This window comes from Harmonia axyridis, chromosome 7 (assembly GCF_914767665.1).
Source record: "Harmonia axyridis chromosome 7, icHarAxyr1.1, whole genome shotgun sequence".
Lineage (NCBI taxonomy): Eukaryota > Metazoa > Arthropoda > Insecta > Coleoptera > Coccinellidae > Harmonia > Harmonia axyridis.
In genome coordinates, this window is record NC_059507.1 from 289886 (window position 1) to 316747 (window position 26862).

A 26862-nucleotide genomic window follows, 5' to 3' on the forward strand; every position below is an offset into this window, starting at 1 on the left:
GTAATCACGACTTGCAATCAGGTATTTCCTAAGAGAACTGTGAACAGAGATAACTAAAGTCTTGCGAGATTTTTTGTAAAAAAAAATTGATACCATGGAGAATTTTCGATTCTAAATACTAACCTATCTTCGATTTCTGCCAACACTCCTGAAAGCTGAGATACTGCGAATTTTGTAGAAAAATAGTGCTTCAAAAGTATAAACAAATTTTTCTGATCAGAATCTACATCTTCCAAACTCTCTTCTTAGTTCACCATGAAAAGATTAAATTCGATCAGTCGATTTTTTATAAAAAATCTCACGAAAAAAAAAATTTTTTTGCCTGAAAATTTAATAGCAGCGAAATTCGACCATAGCGAAAATAAATCTTTTCGCTTCTAAAAGGTGTCAATTTCGAGATTTGTGGGTAAATTTTCAATGGGGCATATTTCTGAGGCGTCTAAAATGGGTATATTTGCCCCACAACTTCAGTTGATTGAAAACTGTGCTTTTAAGGTGTATAAAAAATTTTCTGGCAAAAATAGATTCCAGAATCGGAATCTACGGCCTCGAAAACACTTAAAAACACCATAAAATGATCGAATTCGATCGGTCGATTGCTTAAAAGCGCTGCATCCAAGCCAGATATTGCTTAGGATTTGGGAATAATTTCATTCTTTGAATCAAATGAAAAAAAAACTTAGAAAAAAGCTCAGGCAGTTTGAATATAAAGCTTGAGGTGAAGTGATGTGTGATTAAAAACAATTTTGGATAGAGTATCATTTTATTTTCTATTGTAGAAAAATTCATACAAATCAACCAGCTATCTGGTTTTATCTATATAAAACTTATTCAAATTAAAATTACTTCACATTTAAATGTTACATTTCATTCTGGTTGAATTGTTAGTTTTGAAGTCATCAGTGCAACATAAATTCGAATGGCCATATTTACGGAATCCTGAGATGGATTTTGCTCTCTTATCTGTGGCATTCGAGAAGTGAACAGTATTAATTATGTATTAAGTATGAATTATGAAAAGTTCAGGGATCATGTACACATAAAAAAAAACTCATATTATGTCAAATTCTTTACTAAAAATAATATATACAGTCCAAACATAGACTTAGTCTAAAACAAAATAAATATCCTCAAAAATACTAAAAACGAACAGCTTTGGTTTTATAAATATAATAAAGTGGTAATAAATACTTAAAATTGAAGAAGTTTCATAATAAGTTCAACTTCTTTATGCTGTATATACAAGTTTTTCTTATTTTACAACCTAAAATTTATCTAAAGACTAGATAACAAACCATTAACCAAAACACATTCACACCAAAAACCGATTCTGAAACAATCTTACAATTTGTAAAATCTACATGATTTCGTGTTTTATCTATTACATCACAGCTGGTTACATAGTAACAATAAGTAGACTTAATCGATCATACCGATTTTGAGATCTATATGGATGAATTTTTGGTAGTAATGGTAAAATACTGGCACGATTAATTGACGAAGAATTGGTAGAATCTAGTCGACTGTAGTCAGTTTCGTAAATGTTACTCTACAAATGTTACTGGAACAAATAGAACCTGCTACAACTATTCCCGATTTCGAATATTCTAAGGAATGAGATCATATTTTCAAGATTTACACTAAAAATACAGTAGTGAAAAAAAGTAAAGAAACTTTTTTCTGACTAAGAGAGATCATTGGATTTTCACAGTCTTAAGTACAATTTTTTCTTTGGATATAATGTTGGAATGCATTGCAAACAAAGCAATTAAGTTAAAATAATCCAATCTTCTGACGCAGCAATAAAATTAGGCTATATTCAAGACCGATAACAGAACAAAAACGCGAATAAAATTCTTGATAATAAACATATTGACGAGATAACAAACACATACAGGGCAGAGCACGGAGTTTAGTTAAAAATAAATGTTTTCAACTTCTGTTGGTGTGTTGGGCCCGTGTTGTGGACTTTCGTATCCTTGCAGTTTTGGCTCTGGCTCTGGCGTCGATGGTGGAGATTTTGGAACGCTCCTTTCCACAGCTTCATCGACGACCCTGACTACAGTCTCTAAATCGGAAATTTTGATTGATGCAATGCTGCATATGTCATTCACCGCTTGGTTCGTTGATCTCAGCCTCAAACCACGTATGGCTGATGTTAGGCAAGCCGCAGCTATCATCGATGGAGGTGTCTTTATGAGTTTGGAATCTGCAACAAGGAAAAATTTGAATTAGTTAAATGAATGGATTCTAATAAAACTTTAATATGTGGAGAGAATTTCAAAGCTACAGGTTCGAACGGAATATTATATGTTTATGGAAGACTAATCATAATTTTGAGCTGAAAATTTGCATATTGGGGTTTGAGACAATGATCTTTCTTCCTAAAATATTTTCAGATCTCTAAAACTTCCGGTTATACCGAAACAGACTACTACTTCTTTATTCCAAGTGGCACACCCTATCACCATATCACATGATGAAAACTTTGAATTGGAATATCTATGCCAAATTTAAGTTGAATATTTCATGAAGGGAAGGTGCTCTGAGAAAAAATCAAACTTGAACACCCTGTATATCGAAAACAAAGCATTTGCAGGCTCATGTATATCAAATTTTAGTTTGGATTTGAAGAAGGTTCAAGCTGCTACAAAAGTCTTGGAGTTCGTGTATAATGAGCTGCACAATTTGATTACTTCAGTGATTAGAGTCTTCATGAAAGCATTCGATAACGCATATACATATATATCGTTATTATTGTTTTCCTCCAAGCGTAACTAATTCTAACGGGGGAGTATCCAGGTCTCCGGGTTGTTAACCGCAAGAAGTCTTTCTCCTCGCTTCCTTCGGACTTCGTGTCAGAGGGTAATCGTGCTGGAAGAACCGACCTAACAATAATTACTACAAAGGCAGGTGGCCCGCCATAAGGCAGGTAGCCTTCACTCTATCTTCCGCAACTAGAATACACCTTGCGCTGTGTCATAGGTGTTGGATATGAACGCTATCCTTGTCGGTGGACCAGCGGATGTTACGTGAAATCTCGAAGGATGTGCAACATCTGCCTACCAGATGCGGGGCATATGAAGGGGTTTCGATGAGAGGTATCATTTTGATATTAAAACAAAAAATAGAGTATATTTCAAGAGAAATCGATGGGACAAATGACCACCAAGGCTACGATTGCACCAACATATCCTTTTCATGAAATTTTCCATCACCAATTGCCACATTTGTGGTGTTAAGGTGTTAAATATGTCATTTCAAGAATTGTAATGAATTATTCGTAATTCAAAATTGTATTGGTTTATAGATTTCTCAACAATACCAACGAAAAATTAATTATAATTCATGAAATGTAAAATTTAGTTATAAAGGACGTTTTTTTTTTTAGAGCTATAGAACTTTAAATTGCAATAAAACAACGATGGATTATTCGATTGAAATGAATTTTATTTATCCGCAAGATAATCTTGTGGCATTACATTTTAAATATGATTTCTGGCATATGACCGCCACGGCTGGCTCGGATGTAGTCCAATCTGGACGTCCAATTTTCGATTACTTTTTCCAACATTTGTGGCCGTATATCGGCAATAACAAGGCGTGAGTCTATTCATGATAAATTGCCAAACCAAACTGAGAATAAATCACTTGACAGCTGTTAAATCGGTCGCCATCTTGAACAGTAATGCCAACTTAAAGTTATATACCTCGAAAAAAAAACACCCTATACTATCGATTTAGAGAAAAAATTTCAAACAATTCTCTAGTAATCTTAATTATCATAAAGATTCAGTTAGTAACCTGTGATGAATAAATTAATTATAAAATTTGGTAATTATTTATCGAATCTGTAGCGAAGATTAATAAAGATTCGATAAACTGGTATAATCCTCACAAAAAAATAGGACTACAAGAAACACCCTGTATCTCCAAAACAAAGCGTTCAGATTCTCCAAGGAATCTCTCATTTTCTTATATACCTCCAATGTATATAGTTACAGATTTTAGTTTATTCATATAAATACCACGATTTGATTAAAATAAAACATTAATTAGGTATTTGGAACAAATGAAATAACATTTGTTTTGGCGCAAAATGGCGAATGCGCTACAATAATTGACGTTTTGTCATGAACTCCTTGATGATACTTGAAAATAAATTAATATTGATCCAAACAAAATCTTGATATTGTAATTTACGTATACTAAGTTTATTATTATCATTACTTTATGAGCTTCACATAATTCTATATCGTTTAATTATAGAAATTTAAATTTTTTAGTGTGAACTAAAGTATTGTAAATATTCTGTTCTTCTATTATGATAAGGATGGTCTCATTTGAAGGCAATTCGACCGTCTCGAAGATTCATATCTTGGCTCGCGCCCATATGCCAGAATGTAGGCATACAAATTAGACAACATCTTGACACTTTTTGAGGGTAGCTAGACACGCGTCATGTCCGCTCGTGCCCTTCGATAATTGAAACAAAACCGTCTTTATCGGTTTCGACCACGGTCCGTTGAACATCCTTAGGACGACAGATCGACTTACGGTTTACCGAAAAAAAAAAATTGAAGAAGGGCATGATTTCAAACAAAGGGGACAACAGTTGGCAAAACTGTTGGGACTAAGTAAAATTAGATATGCGATACACAGGTCATTATTTAATGTAAGACGGTGGAACCAACTGGGGTGAAAACGGTCTCTACAACCCTTGAGGATGTTAACAAGAACGTAATTATTGCAATTGGGTGGTGTGTACTGAAAAAAATAACGAAAATTGAGGATAATAGTTTCGAGGGTGTTGCTTAGGATCATTAGAGACATCAACGGAACTCAACGTACAAAAATTAAAGTGAAATTGGACTCTGAATGAATTTTTGTTCCTAAACTAGAGGTAAAGAGGAAAATGAGAGATTTCTTCGATAATTTTAAGAAAAAAATCCTATAAACAAACGTTTTGTTCTCGAAATAAAGGGTGTTTCTCAAGTCCTACTTTTTTGTGACGATTATACCAATTTATCGAATCTTTATTAATCTTCGCTGCATATTGGATAGATAAGTACCAAAACTTATAATTAATTTATTCATCACAGCTTACTATTTGGATTTTTATGATAATTTGGATTTTCCTGTGAATTACTTGAGAATTGTTTGAAATTTTTTTTCTCGAAATCGGTAGCAGATACGACAAAACTACAAGATACCAAAAAGTTTAGTACTAGAACAAAATTTTTTTCTACAATTTTCTAAACTATCAGTGGTCCACAAAAAAAGTTCTGGAGGAAAGAAGAGGGCGCAGTTCCATAAAAAATATCACCCTGTAGATTTGCATTAAAAATTACCACATCACATGATGAAAACTTCAAATTGGAATATCAATGCCAAATTTAAATTAAGTATCTTTGAAGGAAATTTGCTATGAGAAAAAACTTGAAAGAAAAATTAGACTTTAACTCTCTATATCTCGAAAACACTAGACCAAAATTTCTTTTTACAATTTTCTAAACTATCAATGGTCCACAAAAAAAAAGTTCTAGTAGAACGAAGCACACATTGACCCAGAAAAAATATCACCCTGTAGATTTGTATAAAAATTAGCAAATTACTAGATGAAATATTCAAATTGGAATATCCATGTCAAATTTAAGTTGAATATTTTGTGAAGGAAAAGTGCTATGAGAAAAAAAATTGAAAAAATAATCAAATTTTAACACCCTGTATCTGAGAAATAAATCGTTTTCGGGCCCATGTTTATAGGACTTTTTTTTCTTGAAATTATCCGAAGAATCTCTCATTTTCGTTTGCACCTTTTGTATCACTCCAATCTGAAAATCTTCCCCAAACTTTTCCCATCCCAGCAAGCCATGGTAGTTACCTCGGGGTCATCATATCCCAGGGAGTCAACCACCGCTGAGGGTCGAATAACAAGCTGACACAAGAAAAATATCGTGGCATTGTCCCAGGCAGAAAGAGGGTAATGATCGGGGAGTAGCAACAGGTTTGAATGGGTAAGAAATCGACGTAAAAAAGAAATAGTCCAAGCAACACCTGCCCAGAGCAACAAGCGGCATATGTTCCCAGTTCTTCAACCTTTCCACCCCGAGAAATGCAACCGGTGGCACAGTTAGGAGGGCACAAGAAAGGGACACGTTATATCTTCTAAATTAGATCGGTCAATCTTCGGAATACATTAAAGAAGAAGAATAAATTACGGGCAGAGCTATCTAGGACTCGATTGCAGATGTCTCTAGATTGTTAAACGAGTTTTTGTTCTTGAAAAATATTTCGTTTAATAATAGAATTGGTAACATACATATCTGCGTCTGTTAGTAGATTTTGGTAGTTATAGAAATCTGACATTTTGAGTATCAGCTCTAGCGAAAGAGAAACAAAGGTCGAAATCAAGTAGGTATAAATATGAAAAACCTCCCGTTTTGACTGAAAGTTTTACAGGTAAAGGGTGTTTCTTTTTTAGAGCTATAGAACTTTAAATTGCAATAAAACAACGATGGATTATTCGATTGACATGAATTTTATTTATCCGCAAGATAATCTTGTGGCATTACATTTTAAATATGATTTCTGGCATATGACCGCCACGGCTGGCTCGGATGTACTCCAATCTGGACGTCCAATTTTCGATGACTTTTTCCAACATTTGTGGCCGTATATCGGAAATAACACGGCGAATGTTGTCTTCCAAATGGTCAAGAGTTCGTGGCTTATCCGCATAGACCAATGACTTTACATAGTCCCACAGAAAGTAGTCTAGCGGTGTTAAATCACAATATCTTGGAGGCCAATTCACAGGTCCAAAACGTGAAATTAGGCGGTCACCAAACGTGTCTTTCAATAAATCGATTGTGGCACGAGCTGTGTGACATGTTGCGCCGTCTTGTTGGAACCACAGCTCCTACACATCATGGTTGTTCAATTCAGGAATGGAAAAGTTAGTTATCATGGCTCTATACCGATCACCATTGACTGTTACGTTCTGGCCATCATCGTTTTTGAAGAAGTACGGACCAATGATTCCACCAGCCCATAAAGCGCACCAAACAGTCAGTTTTTCTGGATGTAACGGTGTTTCGACATACACTTGAGGATTAGCTTCACTCAAAATGCGGCAGTTTTGTTTGTTGACGTAGCCATTCAACCAGAAGTGCGCTTCACCGCTAAACATAATAAAATGGACGTAGTGCGCGATACGTATTATGTACAGAACCATTATTTTCTAAATAAAATTGCACTATTTGCAAGCGTTGTTCAGACGTGAGTCTATTCATGATGAATTGCCAAACCAAACTGAGAATAAATCACTCGACAGCTGTTAAATCGGTCGCCATCTTGAACAGTAATGCCAACTTAAAGTTATAAACTTCGAAAAAAAACACCCGTTATAAGTATACACATCATGTTTTCAATGTATCTTTTTGATAACCTTTATTTCACAGAAAATTTTCACGTATCCCAATAAATTCAATTATTTAGATTCCTATAATTTTGTAATATGAGACTATGGGAGCATTTGTTCAATTATTGAATTTTCATCGAAAAAATAATCCCTAAATAGAGGAATGTAAAAATTCTCACCCCTATATGAACAGTTTGGGGTCAAAAACAAATACCAACGCACCTCCACACTCTGTTGCGGTCAGTGGCGTTCCCGGAAATCCGAGGTGTTTTATCGTGACTTTTCGGCGTAAAGTTATCCGAGTCAGGTGTGGGTCCTACGGTGGATGAAAACGCCCCTAAAGTGTCCGGATCCAGATGTACGTCCGAGCGGAGGCAGCTGAATTCGAGTACACGGCGTCACCGACGTCCACCACGTCGTTTTGAATAATTTCAATTACGTATTTTATAAAGATAAACGTGCCCTACGCAGTTTTCTATGGTTGAACAGGTGTTCCATGTGTTGCTTGATTGAGATGGGTCTATTAACTTCGTTTTGACGTTGAGTTTCGTGAAAATTTCGCTAATTTAACACTCGTTTATTATTTTTTTCCAAATCGAGAATAATAAGAATTCATTATGTAATTATGCGATAAATGAGTTTCTAAATATCATCAAATGTGATGAACACTTTATAAATTCGAGTATAATTTCGAAAATTGGTCCGGTAAAATATGGATCTAAATGTAAATGAAAATCAAATTAAGTTGATTCTGCTTTCCTAATTCTCAAAACACAGAAATTCAAACTGATAGTTCCAAAAAAATATACAGAATGATCTCTTACATTCTGAATCTAATAAAATGAGTACACAATTCAATAGTTCAAATTCATCAATGTCTTAATTCAAACGTTAATATCGGGCATATTCCAAATGGCAGATCCTGTATTTTATTTTCTTATTTGGTAGAGAAATTTTAGAAGGTGGAATTTGCTATCAAATAAAAACTAAAATAGAGGGAGTGCCATTTAGAATAAACCTTATTAACATTTCGTTGAGTCATTAATGAATTCTCTTTTTGAACACCAATTGAATTTTCAATGCTCTTCCATGGGCGCCCGCAGGGAAGGGCCAGGGGGGGCCGTGGCCCCCCCTGAGATTTTGATTGCCTCATTTTTCAGCACAACACACTCAATATTACTTTCTCAATCCAAAGGGCATGGAAAAAGGAAAGTAATGGATTCTCAACAATTTTCCGGTTTTCAATGACAATCATGGACGCCTTATCGTTTTTCAATAATTTTTTTTTTGCCCCCCCTGAGAAAAATTTCTGCGGGCGCCCATGTGCTCTTCTAGTATTTACTTTATAATATCAATTCAGAAGTCATTAGGTTTTTCTAAAGGCCCCTCGAATATATTAAAAAATCGAAATATCTCAAAGACTTTTAAACTTTTAAACAGTTCTAAGATGATAGGTGATGATTTTTCGAAAAAACTCGCGAATTTCAGTTTTCTTCCCAAAATTATATCTGTACTATAAGTAAATCGTATGAAACTCAAAAAAAATATATATATATATCCTGCCAAAAATTAAGGAAACAGAACAAACAAAAATTAGAATCAATTCTTTTGCGTTCTCCTTTAAGATTCACCCTCATCTCTAAATAAATAAACCCTTGGTACCAAACCAACAATACTTCCTTCGTACAACAATGCTCTAGGAAACTACAATAGGTAAGGATAATTCAGGTGAATTGAATTCTTACCTAAATTCAGAGCGCAGTTAGGTAGTAAGACGTCCCGTACAAATCTAAATCAATTCAGTTTGTGGAAGACTCCCTTTTTTTTTAGTCCGCTACAGCTTGATCGAGTAACATCTGCTCGTTTATTGTCCCTCTTGGGCAAGTTTTCGCTATTATCACTTCTTATGGTCCCTCCTTGCAAGGATATTTCTATTGTGATCTATTTGACTTGAAGACGCAAGTTGCCAATGCCAGATGGTACGATCTTTGATCAGGTATTGTTAACGGGAAAGGTGGCTAACCCATACTAGGTACAATCGAAAGTGTTTGAGGACTCGCTCCCCGAACTGAGCTTTATATACACACACCTTCTTCCAAAAATACGCTCTATTAATGTGACATCACACACCATCATTTTTGGTTTCTCCTGCCAGTGTTCGGAATCCAAACAAATAAATTGTAAGTCAAATTAGTACGGTGTCGTTGAAGGAATTGGCTTATTTTCATAAATAAGAGTATTTGAGGAACGATTTCAGTATTAATTGAGAGACAGAAGGAACGAGGTTAATACCAGTAAGTTTGAATCCTGTATCATTCCCCAGATTTTGTAAAAAGCCGTGTTTATTAGTTGAACTTCAAGTTCGAACTTACTGGCATTAATCTCGTTCCTTCTGTCTATCAATTAATAGTGATATCGTTCCTTAAATAATCTTATTTATCGAAATAAGCCAATTTCTTCAACGACAACTTACTAATTTGAATGACAATTTGTTTGTTTGGATTCCGAACACTGACAGGAGAACTAAAATGTCGGGGTGTGACGTCATCACTAATAGAGCGCATTGTAAGAATCTACAGTGAAGAACCTAGTGAGAAAGGTAGTGTACACCTTGAAGGAAATCGAAAATGGCCATCCTCGACTCAAAACTCGAAAATTACAGACATTATGACTAAATGATATTTTGATACGTTCAAAAAAGATTAAAACCGAACCCCAGCTTCCTAATTTAATCGATATGATACCTCATCGAGCATCCACGTCGGTAAAATCCGGAAATCTTGCCCTCGAACAAGAAACCCTTCCAGATGATCAGGGAAGTACCTCCCAGTCTGGGCAGATCAAGGGCACGCGCTGGACCCGGCCAAAGTCAACGTCTGACGAAACAATGGAAGAACAGCCATCCTCGCAGACTGCATTGTGTGCACGGCTTCTTCGAGACGCGACGCGAGATCCGGTGCTGTGCACCAGGTGTTTGGGAAGAAAGAGCCAAGTGGAGAGGTAGCTCCAGGCGTGCATTCTGAGGGAGATCCCTCGGTCCTTCAATGAGAACGGGCAGACTGGGATGCATTATTTCAAAGAATATGCATATATAGGGGGTGCCGCGACGACGACGACGGTTGTCAGGTAACTACCCTCAGACTGTTTTTAACCGACCTGCCTGCATCTTTTATGAACTGGAATTAGGAATGAGGGATGAGGAACTTGGAAAAAAATCGAGAAGAGCTTGCTTTTAGTTTATCTAGATGAGAGATCCTCTTGAAAATGCATGTTGAAATATGTTATCATAATAATTATTATCCTAGCATACCTGGGCCCATAACCTGTTATTATAATTATTAGAGGTTTGGTGGATCTTTGTTTTCACTGGTATGACTTCATTAAAATACAAATTAATAAGCTCCACTTAATTCTCTTGTCAACGTATATTACCCTTGCCTCGTAGAAACTGAAATGACTTTTAAAATAATTGCCAACTAGCAGAGAACAATACTGATTTCAGTATGTATTTGTAAAAATAGCTCATCACTAGAAATACATAGATATTTTCACCCTACATTTAAAGTGCGTTTCTTCCAAGAAAAAATGATTACAAACTTCGTTGAGATTTTTTCACCCTAATTTTGTCGATGTGTATACAAAGGTTAGTTCGGGGAACGCGTGCTTAAACACTTTCGATTGTACCTAGTATGGGTTAGCCACCTTTCCCGTTAACAATATCTGATCAAAGATCGTACCATCTGGCATTGGCAACTTACGTCTTCAAGTCAAATAGATCACAATAGAAATATCCTTGCAAGGAGGGACCATAAGAAGTGATAATAGCGAAAACTTGCCGAAGGGACAATAAACGAGCAGATGTTGACTTGATCAAGCTGTAGCGGACTAAAAAAAGGGAGTCTTCCACAAATTGAATTGACTTAGATTTGTACGGGACGTTTTATTACCTAACTGCACTCTGAATTTAGGTTAAAATTCAATTCACCTTTGGCAGTTTGAATTAAACTCACAAACTACAAATAAATTTATGGTTTTCTCTTTTATATCACAATTCAATGATGAATTTCAAATTATATTCATTATAATGGAGTTACTTATTTTTCTAAAACACTACTTTAAGCTAGTTGCCATTCTAATTTGATAATATTTCAAGATACCTTCTGGATACAAATGGAAACACACGAGAACATTAAATTTTTTCTTCTTAAACTCTAAATAATATATTTTTTCGTCATAAAGTAAAAAAAATTGGAATAATTGAGATACAATTGAAAAAGGTGCGTTCCAATTAGAGATTTAATTTTGAATAGCCCGCTATTTAGGCAGCTGTCACTTTTCAAGTTGTCATCTTTTGACATTTGACAAGTAAAAACTATGCCATTACTAAAAATGAAACGATACATATTTCAAAAGCGTACTGAAATTGTTGAAATTCACTACTAAGATGAAAAATTTGCTGTCACACTTGGCAAAACGAAAGCACATTTGGGTGGTTGTGAAGGGAAACATTTGAACTATTGGGTCAAGTCAGTGATAAAGCAGAATTGTAGCATTTGGGACTCGGATAATTCAAGAATGATTATTGCAAAGCTGGTGTTGCGATTGGACTTCACTCATTGGAAAAATATAAATTAATTTCAACTAAAATTGGACCCGTCGAAGCATAATAAACACCTCAAATGGAACAGTAAAACGGCTCAGTCTGAATGAAGCAATTTACAGTAGCAGCTAACCTTTGAATGGAACTATTTTTTTATTTGTTTTAGTGCCCCCAATCGGGCACAGATGAATGGCTCTTGACGATAGTGCACCTAGCCATTAGCGTCGGGCGTGCTTTATTGGATCACCTGGCGCACAACGCGTTATCGGGTTATCGGCAAAACCGGGGGCATAAGCCACGAATTCCAATGGAATCATTGAAGGGGTGGAAAGTTGACCGGACCTTGCCTTGACACGTGGTGCAATTTTAGACGCAGATGGTTGAGGTGTTTGAAAATGGTAGCGACGCCAAAAGTGATTCAGATATCCAGAATTCCGGTCAACCCACTCGAAAAATATACAGGGAGTCCTTAAACAAACGTTTAAACAGTTTGATTGTTCACTAGTTTTTTTTCTTATAACATCATTCCTTCACAAAATTTTCAACTTCAAATTTTGCATTTCAAATGCAAAAAAACCTAAGGTTGATATTTTTCATCAAACATTACCCACTACTTTCTTCCAGATTTTTTTGGTGGACCACTGGTATTGTGAGAAAAATGTAAAAAGAACTTTGGTCCAGTTTTTGGTTTCTTGTAGTTTTGTCTTATCTGCTACCGATTTCGAGAAAATAATTTCAAACAATTCTCTAGTAAATCCCAGGAAAATTCAAATTATTATAAAGATCCAGTTAGTAAGCTATGATGATTTAATTAATTATAAGTTTTGGTACGTATTTACCCAATCTGTAGCGAAGATTAATGAAGATTCGAAAAACTGGTATAATCATCACAAATAAGTACTACAAGAAACACCCTGTACCTCGAAAACAAAGCGTTTGCGGTCCCATTTTTACAAGACATTTATTCCTAAAATTACCTATGAAATTTTCTTTTTCTACCACCAATTTAGGAACACCCTCTATAGATTTGGGTTTTGTCCTTTTTTTCGTATTGTTATAAATCTTCAGCTCGTGCATAATCGAACAACTTCTGCATATTTTTATTGCAATGGTTATTAGAAATGAGCGACCCACTTTTCTTATCGTGAAAGACGACATCGTTGTGTTTTTTACGTATTTCCTTTCGAACTGAGATAATCCGAAGGTATTGCATTTGTGCTAGGACACAAACCTGCCTTTTACTGCAAGTTATTTAGTACATTATATTCTGAGATATGATATAATATCTATGATTACCTAAAATCATATAATTCGAATAATTTTCAATGATTTATAAATTCTAAAAGAAATCATAGAGTGAATGCACTGAAAGCAGACGCTCAAAATGTCAAAATTCGAAGAGACTGGAATTGCTACTGATGTTTTAAGACCCATATACATCATTGAAATGCTCTCTAGAACGAAAATATTGTGAAGTTGTTGATAGAGTGAATGCACTGAAAGCAGACGCTCAAAATGTCAAAATTCGAAGAGACTGGAATTGCTACTGATGTTTTAAGACTCATATACATCATTGAAATGCTCTCTAGAACGAAAATATTGTGAAATTTATTTATCCATTCATGAGTGCGCACAACATTTGGGCCTCTTTCACGGCACACTATTAGCGATTTTTTTTGGCCTGAAATTAATGGCATCGAATTGGAAGAGATAAGGTTTCAGCAAGATGGTGCAACAAGCTATACAAGCCACTTTTGACAAGCATCATATTAAAATAAAGAATTTCAACAATTTTCTGAATGAGAGTTTGATATATTTACGTTAACTTTCTGATATTCAAACTATTGAACATTTGATAAAGGTGCAACGACCTTTTTCATTCCATTCGAATTGTCTACCCTACACCGATAACTTTTCTAGCTCCATTCTAATCCAAAATGTACATTTTTCTCGCAACCATTCATTAAGTTTCAGCTGCCTCCTCGTAATATTACGTCTCATAGCTAGCGTCTTGGCAGGAGCTAATCTCAGGGTGACTGAGACCTCATGTCGCCATTGTTAAAAACTCTGGGTCCCTAAAATTTTCTTGCTACCTTCAATTGTGTTTGTGTATTTATTGTCCCCGGTTCTTTGTGCGGCGGACCCAAGACTTTTCTTGCACCCTACGGCTGGCTAGGGTGCTTTCTTATGCAGCAGACGTTCAAGCTGTTTTTACCCCTGTACGGCCCCTCGAAGACTTCTGGTCACCGCTGTATGCATCTCTTGTAAGCGATGTATTAGGTGATGATCGTTATGTATATCATGCACCTGCGATGCATGTTCGTTGACTCTGATATGGATACGCTTCTATACCTTCTACTTAATGATGAAAAAAATGATGACGTAATAGAAAGGAACACCCTGTATGTTGTGCACATAGGAATTTTTTGTTGACGATTTGAAACATTTAAAATATGACGCAACTGCGAAGTGACTGTCAGAACAGTACTTTCTACATTGACTGTTAATAAAGTAAAGTTAAAAAACTTGCAGCTTTTTGGGAAATGAGGTAATCAAATAAACCTCTAGCTCTTCAACTATGACATATATTCTAGATATATGGACTGAAATCGTGTGACCCTTTTTTAACGACTGCATTTCAGAGCTTCATTAAACGAAATTAATTTGCAATGCAAAATTTTAGGCAATTTCTTTGTTCGATGTTTTTATCGATTGTAAGGAGGAACTGACAAACTAGAGCATTGTGAAATAAGGCAGATGGCACTGAAATTCCTCTTGCTTCTAGACGTTCTGCCAATCAAGTGACCTTCAAGCAGGCTTTCAACATTATCAGCACTTTTTCAATGATTTTTTTCTCCTATAATTAACATATGGAAAGAGTGTACATTTTGATGTTCATTGAAAGCATCTCGAGAACTATTAGACTTGAATAAAAAAACTTCAGGGACTCCGATCCCTTTTTTCGAAAAAATAAGATATAAAAAAGCAGATCATAGATATCTGGATTCGTTCTCGAGTTACAGGGCGTTTCTGAAAATTGACTGTTTCAAATATTTCGCTATATCTTGGTTTCTGTACGCGATATTCGATTCTAAAATATTTTTTTCAATGATTTTTGTAGTTTATTATGATTTACTCATAACATATCATACATCACAATTATACCGTTCAAGAGTTATAGAGGAGAATTGGTTTTTCTTAAATGGGACACCCTATAATTTTCAACGCGATTTTTAAGCTGCTGATTCGTTGAGAAGCATCCCATTTTCGGTTTTTCAAAAATGTCATCCGTTTCAAGAATATTGAGTTTCCTACTTCGTTTTTCATGGGACACCATATATATAAAATTTTTTTATTTATTTCGAGATATAGAGGGTCACTCTATATATGACTTGATTACAATTATGCAATGGACACAAAATGAATCAAATCTCGAAACTAATGAAAAATTTATATATAAGGTGTCCCATGAAAAACGAAGTCGAAAAACTAAATATCTTTGAAATGGATAACATTTTTGAAAAACCAAAAACGGGATGCTTTTCAACAAAAATCTGTGTCCCATTTAAGAAACACCAACTCTCCTCCATATCTCTTAAACGGTAATTGATTTCTATGCTTTGTTAAGAGCATCTTATAAACCATAAAAATAACTGAAAAAAACGTAAGAGAATTTTTCATATATCTCGAATAGAAACCAAGATATAGCGAAATAATTGAAACAATAATTTTTCAGAAACGCCCTATAGCTCGGGAATGAATCTAGATATCTATGATCTGCTTTTTGATATCTGATCATTACGAAATAAGAGATCGAGGGTTCTTCTAAAATGGGACACCCTGTACTTTATTCGCCAAATGCCTAGATCCAAACGAAACATTCTCAATTTTCATTCAATTTCGATATCGTCAATTTTTATATCCAATCGATCAATTTAAACGACCAACTCTAGGCCATAACTCAGAAGTAGGTGAAAAATTTCGCCCGTGCAAAATTACCACTTGGGCGTCAGGTGAAGCACTCTTCAACCAATCGCAGAAACTAGGCCGTGGCACGTGTGTGCAATCTCTGCTGGATTTTGCGTGTAAACAAAGAGGCCACGTTTTTGAGGTCGAACTTTTAAAGGTCCACGACATGTGCCGACTTAACTCCTGCTGCAGCAGCAACACCTGGACATCGTAATAATCATGCCTCGATTACGATATTATGCCGGCATCTGTTCGGCCGGTTATAATTTTTTTTAGGAGGAGGCCAACCTCTGGGCTGGACCCGATCCCATTCTGCTGAGATGCAGGATGCTCGATCAGACCGGCTTGCAGGATGAGCAGGACGCTGCAGCATGCGTCTATTGTGTTGCATGTGTTGAAATTCGGGTTTGGATAAACGCCCTACTGAAGGATGGCATATATTCGCTCATTTAAATGTTTGACGTTGAAAAGCAGGTTTATGTTTCATTCGGAAACATAGAGGGAGTATATGCAATTTTTACATGTCCCCAACATGGTTAGATTACGTTGTCGGATTGTGATATATTTTCAATTCCAAAATTCTACTATATCGTTATGAATGTATATTATATCGAATGAAATATATTTATTTGAGTGATTCCCAATTAAATATGCAAATTTGAATATTTGGAAACCGATATTTTCCTTAATTGTCGAATTTATGATAAGGAGAATATTTATTATTTTCTGTATCTACCTGCTGAAATCCAAGGTTTGGCAACTTTTGCTATCCTAGTGTCATCGGTTGTTTCACGTCGTTTGGCGCGATTGAAGTTTGTTTTCTGAATTTCTGATATATTTAGGTATTTGTTTCAATATATTTTGAGTAAATATGAAACGTTGATTCACTATGGAACATAAGAAGTGCGTTCTTTGTGGAGAAATTCGCGAATTCAGAGAAATATCGTATCTCCGATATGTTTTCATTTCCGCGCGGTTCATGTCAAATTTGATAGTTCATGTTAGGGACAAAATTTGCTTACTGAAAATGACATATGCTCTCTCTATCTATGCTTATTTCTCTGAGATTCGATTTCGGAATCTTCATTGAGGAGAATTCATGAATTTCTCGTTAAACACAGTAAGAAGTGCTGTAATTTCCCTCGAAATTAAGATATCGTACCTAATTAATGAAAAGAAAAAATGTTCAGAAAAGGTGAAGCAACGTTTGAGTCTTCGTGAACAATCTCGTCTGTCAACGAATCACTGCACAGGGTGTTCCGAATAAAACCTTGCATATAATTTTTTGTTCATCCCTGTATATAACAAAAAAACTGAATAAATGAGGACGGCATCTGATTGGTTATGTTCTCGAGGAATCAAGGTACAGTTTAAAAAAATAATTGATAAAATCGACCAAAGGGTTCAAAAGAAAATTAATGTTGAGATTTTGTCCATACTGTATGTTGAAGTGTTAAAAAAATCACGAATGGTTGCAAGTATCTGTCCCAAGGTACCAAAGTTGTAGGAGGGCTAACGATTCATTGAAAAAGAACCAAAAATCCCTTCAAGTTGGAATTAAATTGAATTGGATTGAGAAAAAAAATGATCTGGCATGCATCTCGTGGTTGCGTATGAAGTTTTGAAAATGTTTCCTCTTATGTGTAATTCTATTCACGAAAAAGGATTTGCTGCATACATTCTATGAACAAGCTTGAAAAAATTCCACAACTCCAAAAAACCCAAGGAGGTAAATGCAAATTAAAAAAAATCGAAGAAAAAAAAATTTCCTATGTTCCCATATCTAGTACTACTTGATAGTAGTACAATAAGTAGTAACGTTATCGATTGGAATGATCTCCAGCTGCCACAAAGGGACCAAAAACGCACTAATACATCCACACAGCTGTCAAACCATGCGTTTGTGTGTCCACTTCATCAAAGCAATGTCACACAGTAAGCGATCATTATTTATAGATTGGTCAGTGCAATTGCCCTCGATTGTACGCGATTAGGAGAGGGTTGACCACCCTTATGGATTTTCGCTGTATAATTATTTCGCTAAAATTATAGGTGTTACAGTTACAACATACCTGTATATGAGATGGACACCAATGTTCTGGCATGTCGATGGAGAAGATTACTTTCGGCTCCCCATGGGAACATCTCGACGATTTGGTCGATGTAGTCGAAGCCCGTGATCGAAGCCACGTTCCACTTGAGTTTGGACAGCACCAAAAGCTCCCAAGCCTGAAAAAAGAAAATTTTAATATCAATATTCAAGCTAAAAAATAAGTAAATTTTCATATCTATATTAGAAACCTCAGAGTAAAAATCATAGATAGAGGGAGCATATTTCATTTTCAGTAAGCAAATATGTCCCCAACATGAACTATCAAATTTGACATGAAGCGCGCGGAAATGAAAACATATCAATGATACGATATTTCACTCAATTTGCGAGTTTCTCCACAAAGAACGCACTTCTTATGTCCCATAGTGAATCAACGTTTCATATTAACTCGAAATATATTGAAATAAATACCTAAATATATCAGAAATTCAGAAAACAAACTTCAAGCGCGCCAAACGACATGAAACAACCGATGACACTAGGAGAGCAAAAGTTGCCAAACCTTGGATTTCAGCAGGTAGATACAGAAAATAATAAATATTCTGCTTATTATGAATTCGACAATTAGGAAAAATATCGGATTCCAAATATTCAAATTTGCATATTTAATCGGGAATCACTCAAATAAATATATTTCATTCAATATAATATACATTCATAACGATATAGTAAAATAGTGGATTTGAAAATATATCACAATCCGACAACGTAATCTAACCATGTTGGGGACATGTAAAAACTGCGTATACTTCCTCTATCTATGTTTATTACTCTATGGTAGAACCAATTGTTACGATCAATTCAATTTCACTCGAATATCGCGTTAAAATAATGAAAACTCGCTATGAAAATGGTGGATCTGTAAAAGTTACATTTCATAAAATTCAGGATATTTTCGGTCAACATAATCATCCTTCTGAGACAGCTATTAAGAATTTGGTGAATAAATTTGAGTAGACAGACTAGTTACATAATGTGCTAATACCAACACGTGCTTGACAAGATCGTTCAACTGGAAACATCGCAGCTGTGAGTCATAGACTTGGAGAAGATCCGAATTTGTCAATTTCTCGACGTTCTCAACAATTGAGCTCATCAAAAACAACCACATGGTGAATTTTGCGTGAGGATTTGGTTTTATAGCCTTACAAAGTGTGACAATTGAAGACGGCTGATCATTCACATCGCTGTAGATTCTCTCAATTAATTCAATAAAACGTTTTTCGTTTTTCCGGAAAAAAAAAATTTTCAGACGAAGCCTATTTTCATTTATCACGCTACGTCAAGTAAAATTGTCGAATTTGGTTTTCTCAAAATCCTAGACCGATTGTTAAAAAACTTTAACATGCTGATGTGTAACTGTAACAGTTTTTTTTTTCGAAAATTTGGCTGTAAATTCGGTTACGGTCAATGAATTGCGCTATCGAAAGATGTTGACAACTCAATTTTGGCCTATTATTGATGATATGGATATCACTAACATGTGGTTTCATCAAGACGATGCTACAAGTCACACAGCCACCAAAACAATCGCTTAATTTCACGAAATTCAGGCTTAAAGTGGCCAGCTCGATCATGTGATTTGACACCACTGGTTTATTTTTATGGAGTTTGGTTGAAGACAGATTCTATACGGGGACAATTGGAACAGAGATTGACTGACACCGTGTCATATATCACATAAAGTCCAATTGAAACTGTCATTGGAAGCCTTTTTCGGAAAAGTTTGGGTTAACAAAGCTCCATTCTATTCCCATCATAACCCTAATTTCATCAACTCAAAACGTAGTCAACAGTACCTACAAATTCGTGGGAACTCAGGAATGAATATCATACCTTTCTTACCCACTACCTGCATGATGGTAGTATTATAGTATTTCATTTTAATCCCTCATTTAGTCATCATTGTGTAGGTACAGGGTGATTCACTCGTCTAGGTATCCCCAATTTTCTCGAAAAGGGCCCAATATTTTGTTATTCAGTAAACGTTTTGTGCAAGTCGATGTTGACTTGAGATACAGGATGTACAGGATGTTTCTAAATTGAAGGCAAAAATTCCGTAGATAGGGTGTTTCTTGTATACCTATAGTACTTCTTTTTTGTTATGATTTAGGTTTAGTTTATCGAATTTTTATTAATTTTCTCTACATATTGGGTGAATAATTATCAAAATTTTGAATTAATTTATTCATCATAGCTCACTTACAGGATCTTTAGAATAATTTGATTTTAATGAGAATTTATAGGGAATTGTTTGAAATTTTTTTTCTCAAAATCGGTAGCAGATACGACAACACTACAAGAAACGAAAAAGTGTAGTACTGGACCAAAGTTTCTTTTTACATTTTTCTAAACTACCAGTGGTCCACCAAAAAGAAGTTCTGGAGGCAAGAAGCTGGCACTGTTCCAGAAAAAATATAACCCTGTAGATTTGCATTCAAAATTAGCATATTACATGATGAAGAATTCAAATTGGAATATTTATGCCAAATTTAAGTTGAATATCTCATGAAGGGAAGGTGCTATTAGACAAAACTTGGAAAAAAAAGCAAACTTCCACACCCTATATCTGAAAAACATAGCGTTTCCGGGTTCATGTTTATGAGACATTTTTTCTTAAAACGATGCCAGGATTTAGTCATTTTCTTTTGTACCTTCAATTTTGGAACACCATGTATGGAGTTTCAGATCTGTAGCTAATTTGAAGATATTGTTACAACCCTTCCATTATTGGATGGTACCTTATTTGCCCACCGTTTTCTGAAGTGACTTGCTCATTTAGCCCTCTCAAATAGTAGTTACATTTAATCTCACCGCATGGAAAATTCCTCTATTATAAATCCAAACAAGGTGGTTGAGAAAGTATATTTAATTTAAAACTCGTTCTTATTATATTAGAAAAAGAGACAGACCATTGTTGGGGCAAACCCCAAAAAGACAAGCACTCCGCCTTGGAGGCAAATATCAACGTATTTCATACGTGCGATCTTATTCATAACGCTAGGACCCTCGTCTAGTTCAGCTATTCTGTCAGCTAGGGTATACTCGAATAGATTCTAGGCAATAAGTCTTTAACGGTGTCAAGAGGGTCGATTGGAAACTGTCTGGACCACCTCTTTGCTCCTCCTCATTTCCCACAGCACGTTGTACAAGTTACGTTTCTAATTTTTTATTGTCCCAACTCCCTCTTAACGGAGTTGCGACAATGCATCAGATTTCTGCGCGAAGGGTTGCCACAAGCCTTACAATAATTACATTCCGAACATTAACATACCTAGGCCTTCGGTTTTATCTATCAAGAAGACTTGTTTTTCTATGGTCAACCGGCGAATTTTTCGATTCGTTGAGTTGGAAAATTGGCTCAAGAGATTTATGAGCTTATCTCTTCTCGATTGAAATTAGTCCACTTGACACTTCGTTGTTATAATTTCAATGTATTCATTTTAGATTAGAATTTTAAGGTCAGTTTAAACATTCAAGATCTTTAATTTGATTGTTGTTGAAGGAGTTTTCTACAAGAACTTCGTTTTTTGATATGGTCATGTCCTCAGATTATTAAACATAGATAGAGGGAGCATACGTTATTTTCAGTAATCAAATTTTGTCCCCAACATGAACTCTCAAATTTGACATGAAGCGCGCGGAAATGAAAACATATCAGTGATACGATATTTCAATCAATTCGCGAGTTTCTCCACGAAGAACGCACTTCTTATGTCCCATAGCGAATCAACGCCTCATATTAACTCAATATATTGAAATAAATACCTCAATATATCAGAAATTCCGAAAACAAACTTCAAGCGCGCCAAGCGACGTGAAACAACCGATGATACTAGGAGAGCAAAAGTTGCCAAACCTTGGATTTCAGCAGGTAGATACAGAAAGTAATAAATATTCTGCTTATTCTTATTTCGACAATTGGGAAAAATATCGTATTCCAAATATTCAAATTTGCATATTTAATCGGGAATAACTCAAATAAATATATTTCTTTCAATATAATACACATTCATAACGATATAGTAGAATTGTGGAATTGAAAATATATCACAATCCGACAACGTAATCTAACCATATTGAGAACATGTAAAAATTGCGTATACTTCCTCTATCTACGTTTATTACTCTATATGTGGTAGACATTTATCAGATGTCATTTTCTCTTCATAATTGCCAAACTTTACTTGTTTTAATACAATGAAAATTCGAATCATTGTCGTCTAAATTTATTGTTTTATTTTGATTTATAAAACGAAGTTCTTGTTGAAAAAACCTGTACTTGTATCTGATCACCAGCATTTTTACATCCTCGTTATAAGAAGGGATTTCAAGTATGGAGAAACCGGAAACGTCATAACGAGACGGGGAAGTGGAAAAGATGCAAATTTTTCAACGGTAAACCTCTTATTCTCCGGGTTTGAACAAAAGGATCGGAAGAAGGATCCAACGGTTCCCACAGAACGGAAACAAATGATAGGAAGGTGTTGTTCACCCTCCAAACGAATATCCTAGGTTTTTATTAAATGGTTGCTCCAGATAGAGACGTGTGAGAAACGTCTACCCCTATTGTCCGATAAATTCCGATATGGGACCCTTATTTGGGGGTATTACGCCATGGCAGGGTCGACGTAACTTTACACCAGAGGTTCCCAGAAAGAACAGGAAAGGTTTCTGTACCTAATTGTAGTGTTTTGCATCGCACATTGTGAACTTCTGAAGGAAAGAAACAAACTCAACAAACAACCCCCAAGTGATATTCATTTCGTACAGGGTGTTCCTAAATTGAAAATGAGAGATCCACGATCATTCTAAGAAAAAAAGTCCCATAAACATGAGCCCGCAAACGAGATACAGGGTGTTGAAGTTTTATTTTTTTTCCTCATAGCATCTTCCCTTCACAAGATATTCAACTTGAATTTGGCAAAGTTTTTTCAATTCAAAATTTTCATCAAGTGATGTGCTAATTTTGAATGCAAATTTACAGGGTGATACTTTTTCTAGAACAGTGCCCACTTTCGTCCTCCAGAACTTTTTTTTGGTGGACCACTGGTATTTTAGAAAAATGTAAAAAGAAACTTTGGTCCAGTACTACACTTTTTGGTTTCTTGTAGTTTTGTCGTATCTGCTACCGATTCCGAGAAAAAAAATTCAAACAATTCTCTAGTAATTCTCAGGAAAATCCAAAATATTTTAAAGATCCAAATAGTAAGCTGTGATGATTGAATTAATAATAAGTTTTGGTACATATTTACCCAATTTGCAGCGAAGATTAATAAGGATTCGATAAACCGGTATAATTTTCACAAAAAAGTAAGACTATAAGAAATATCTTGTATCTCGAAAACAAAACGTTTGCTAGCCCATGTTTATAAGACTCTTTTCCTTAAAATTATCCAAATAATCTCTCATTTTCCTTTGTACCTCCATACTCAAATTTTCACTGATGATTCGAAGGCCAATAAAATGAATCTGAGTTGACCTCATGAACTGTAATTAAAATTGATATGGGCATTTCCTTTCTTCTAAAGAATCGTTTCCTCTGCTCATAACAATCCTAATTATATCCGTCCCATCAAAGAAAAACGTAGGAAATGTTCGATACGCCATAACTTTGAATTGTCTTTCTTCCCTTAAATTCGGTCTGATTTTTTTTCGTGATATTAGTGGACAAAAAGGGTCACTGCTTCCTGTCGAGGGAAAATTATCTTACGATCTCAATTTCTTGAGCACGTTTCTTCACGGATTTCGTTCATTATGCCACGATTGGTTGTTTCCGCAATGTAGGATTTGTCCCCATCAGCGATAAAAGTCGTACTCAAGGAGCTTGGTTCCTGCTGACCATAGGAAATTAGATGACACGAGATAAAAAAAAATTTTATTATTCGGATAATTTTGCACCAAAGTTCCTTTTTACATTTTTCTAAACGACCAAAAAAAGTTCTGAACGAAAGAAACGGACACTGTTCCCGAAAAAAATACCACCCTGTAGATTTGTATTCTAAATAAGCATATCACTCGATGAAATCTTCGAATTGGAACACCTATGCTAAATTTAATTTGGTGATATGAGACGAAAAGTTGAAAAAAAAAACCAAACGTTAACACCCTGTATCTCGAAAAGAAAGACTTTTTCTCTAAAACGGTCCGAGGAATCTGTCATTTCGTTTGCAGGTACCTCTCATTTAGTAACACCATCTATTTACATCTTAACTAGGTACCTAGGTGTTAAATTATCCGGAAATTCTCTGACCACTTTAACTTATCCGACAATTATTGTGAAGCACAATTGTTGGACAAATTATGCATAGGGTCGTTAAAAGAAAGTTTCGAAACAGGTACTTATGGAACGATTAAAAACAGGGTGAGATTACAACAGGTCAAAAAATTTTGTCCTGTATTCCAAAGGAGGTAAAAGTCAAAATTTTTGGAATGTCGACTTTCAAAAGTGGTCAGAATATAAGTTTGAAATAACGACTTACCAATATATATTCGCAATTTATTCCAAAACTGCAAATGTTATTATGGAATTGAATTTTTGAAGATTATGTGTTCTTCATAGTATCGAAAATTGACACAATCGTTCCTAAATAATAAAAGAAATGTATTTCCAATTGAGTAAAAAGATAATAATTCTGATGCTATTTTAATAGATGATCATAAAATGAAACGTCAAAGTCTATGCTGCTCAAATTCGAAATAGCCGGTAAAACTTTAAATCTGTAACTAGTGTTACAAACGGGAAATGAATTATATATGCATAAGTTCGTTGAAGGTCTTTCATACATCGATAAAAATCCAATACGCCGCCTGATCATGAATATACTCAATTTTAAACACTAGTAAACAAACCCAAGTTCAATCAAAATATTACTTACCACCATAGCAGAGTGGGACACACTATAATCTGTGTAAGCACAAAGTATCTCCATGGAAAAAGAATTGGTACTTCTCAATTTTGAGGCTATGAGGAGGCAAACGGCCCCAAGAAGTTGAAGTTGATTTCTTTTGATCGGACACAAACATAGGAATCTATCCATACAGTTGACAGCTAGTGGAAAAACCTGATCTTCGCACATTTGCTCCTCGCAAACCTGAAAAATTACGATTTAATGAAAACTTTACCGAAATAATAACAAACTAAGTTATATCACTCTAAAATCTTTTCCACTAATTGTCAGTATTGGGACATTTAAGTTTCGTAACTTTAAATAACATCAACATTTATAAATACAAGTGAACAACGAACAAACTATGGCTGAATTCTTGAACTAACCTCATGCATCCACGTAGTTACAACCTGTCTCATGAATGGTTGGATCTCAGTCTGAACTTCTAGGAAATAATTTTTATTAGGGGTGAACCTCCTCTCTTGATTATACAAATTGAGAAGCACACGTGGATCTTTTAAAATTGTATAATCCTTCTCGGCATATACTTCGTGTTGATGTTCAATGCAAGCTAATAAATCCATCTTCCTCGAATGTGCAAATTTCACTTAAAACTTGATCGCAAATATGAGAGCACTCTTGGATCGTTTACTGTCAAACTTGTCGGCAGCGAGAAATCCACACACTGAACAAGACACAAGAGAAATTGACAAACTAGCTGAGTAGTTAGAGAAGAGTGGTTTTATACGAAGACCTGCGCGTTGACGCATGCTCTGTAACTTCAAAGCTCGTCTCTTTAGCACCTGGCAAGCTGAATGGAACATTTGTTTTTGTTTACAAGAATCTGTCTCGGTCTTTGGCCGGTTTTCTTTTACCTGTTTTCTGCTGTGACTTCCAGATTTGAAACTTTTTTTGGATTTCGGAGATCACAGTTAGAACAGATTGTCGAGATTGAGTTTTATGTAGAAGGTGATAATAATATTTATTTATTGTATGGTGAAATTTGATTTCAGGGTTGTTAATGAATATATTTATTATTGTTTGAAGATTTAAACTGTCATTTGATAGGCAACGTTTCGGGCAGTGCCCTTTTTCAAGCCTTCTTATTTAGATATACATATACATATTCTATTTTTGTTTCACCAACTCATTTCGTCGGACATTATTGTGTTAATTTCAAATTTCACCATACAATAAAAAATGAACAGGGTAAATAATTAAATCAGTAAATATTTATTTATTTATTATCAATATTAATGAAATTATAATCTTGTCAATTGTTATCAATTATTGACTTGTCTCATACATTGTTTATATGTCTGAAGAGACCATAAATATTATTATTATCAATGAAATTATGAACTATAGGGGAAAAACAAGAAATGAGACAATTAATAGTATATTCTAAAACAAGTTGCAGAATGGGCTCCTATTCCAACACGAATGCGAAATTCGAAAACGAGCGACGAAGGAGCGAGTTTTGGAACGCATGAGTGTTGGAATTGCCTTCTGCAACGAGTATTAGATATTTTCTCTATTTCAGTCAAGTTTTGTAGAATATTGTCGAAATTCAATGAAAAATTCAAATTATATAATCATAGTGACTTTTGTATTGTATCTTGGCAGTTAGTGTGACTGTTACAAAAATTGACAGATTACGGAATTTGAATATGAATCGTACGTTTAGAATTTTAAAATAATTTATATTTACGCATTAAATTCGTCCATTATGTCAGATGGAATCAATTTAACACCAACATAATTAAGAGAAATTGCGAAAAATGTGGCAAATCATCTCACTAAATCCAAATTATTTTATATTGACAATAATTGACGTGTGTTGAATTTTGATAGGGTTGTCTGTACA

General features: G+C 35.0%; 1 protein-coding gene across 1 annotated transcript; it reads right to left on the bottom strand.

Annotated features, from left to right (window-relative positions):
* Positions 1-1049: 1049 nt before the first annotated feature.
* Positions 1050-26016, bottom strand: LOC123683812 (G1/S-specific cyclin-D3-like). The gene is made up of 4 exons (XM_045622734.1): positions 25382-26016; positions 24984-25199; positions 18065-18221; positions 1050-2209 (listed from the first exon to the last, which is right to left on the bottom strand). The coding sequence occupies exons 1-4, from the start codon at positions 25577-25579 to the stop codon at positions 1917-1919; spliced, it is 864 nt and encodes a 287-aa protein (XP_045478690.1). The 5' UTR covers positions 25580-26016; the 3' UTR covers positions 1050-1916.
* Positions 26017-26862: the final 846 nt, after the last annotated feature.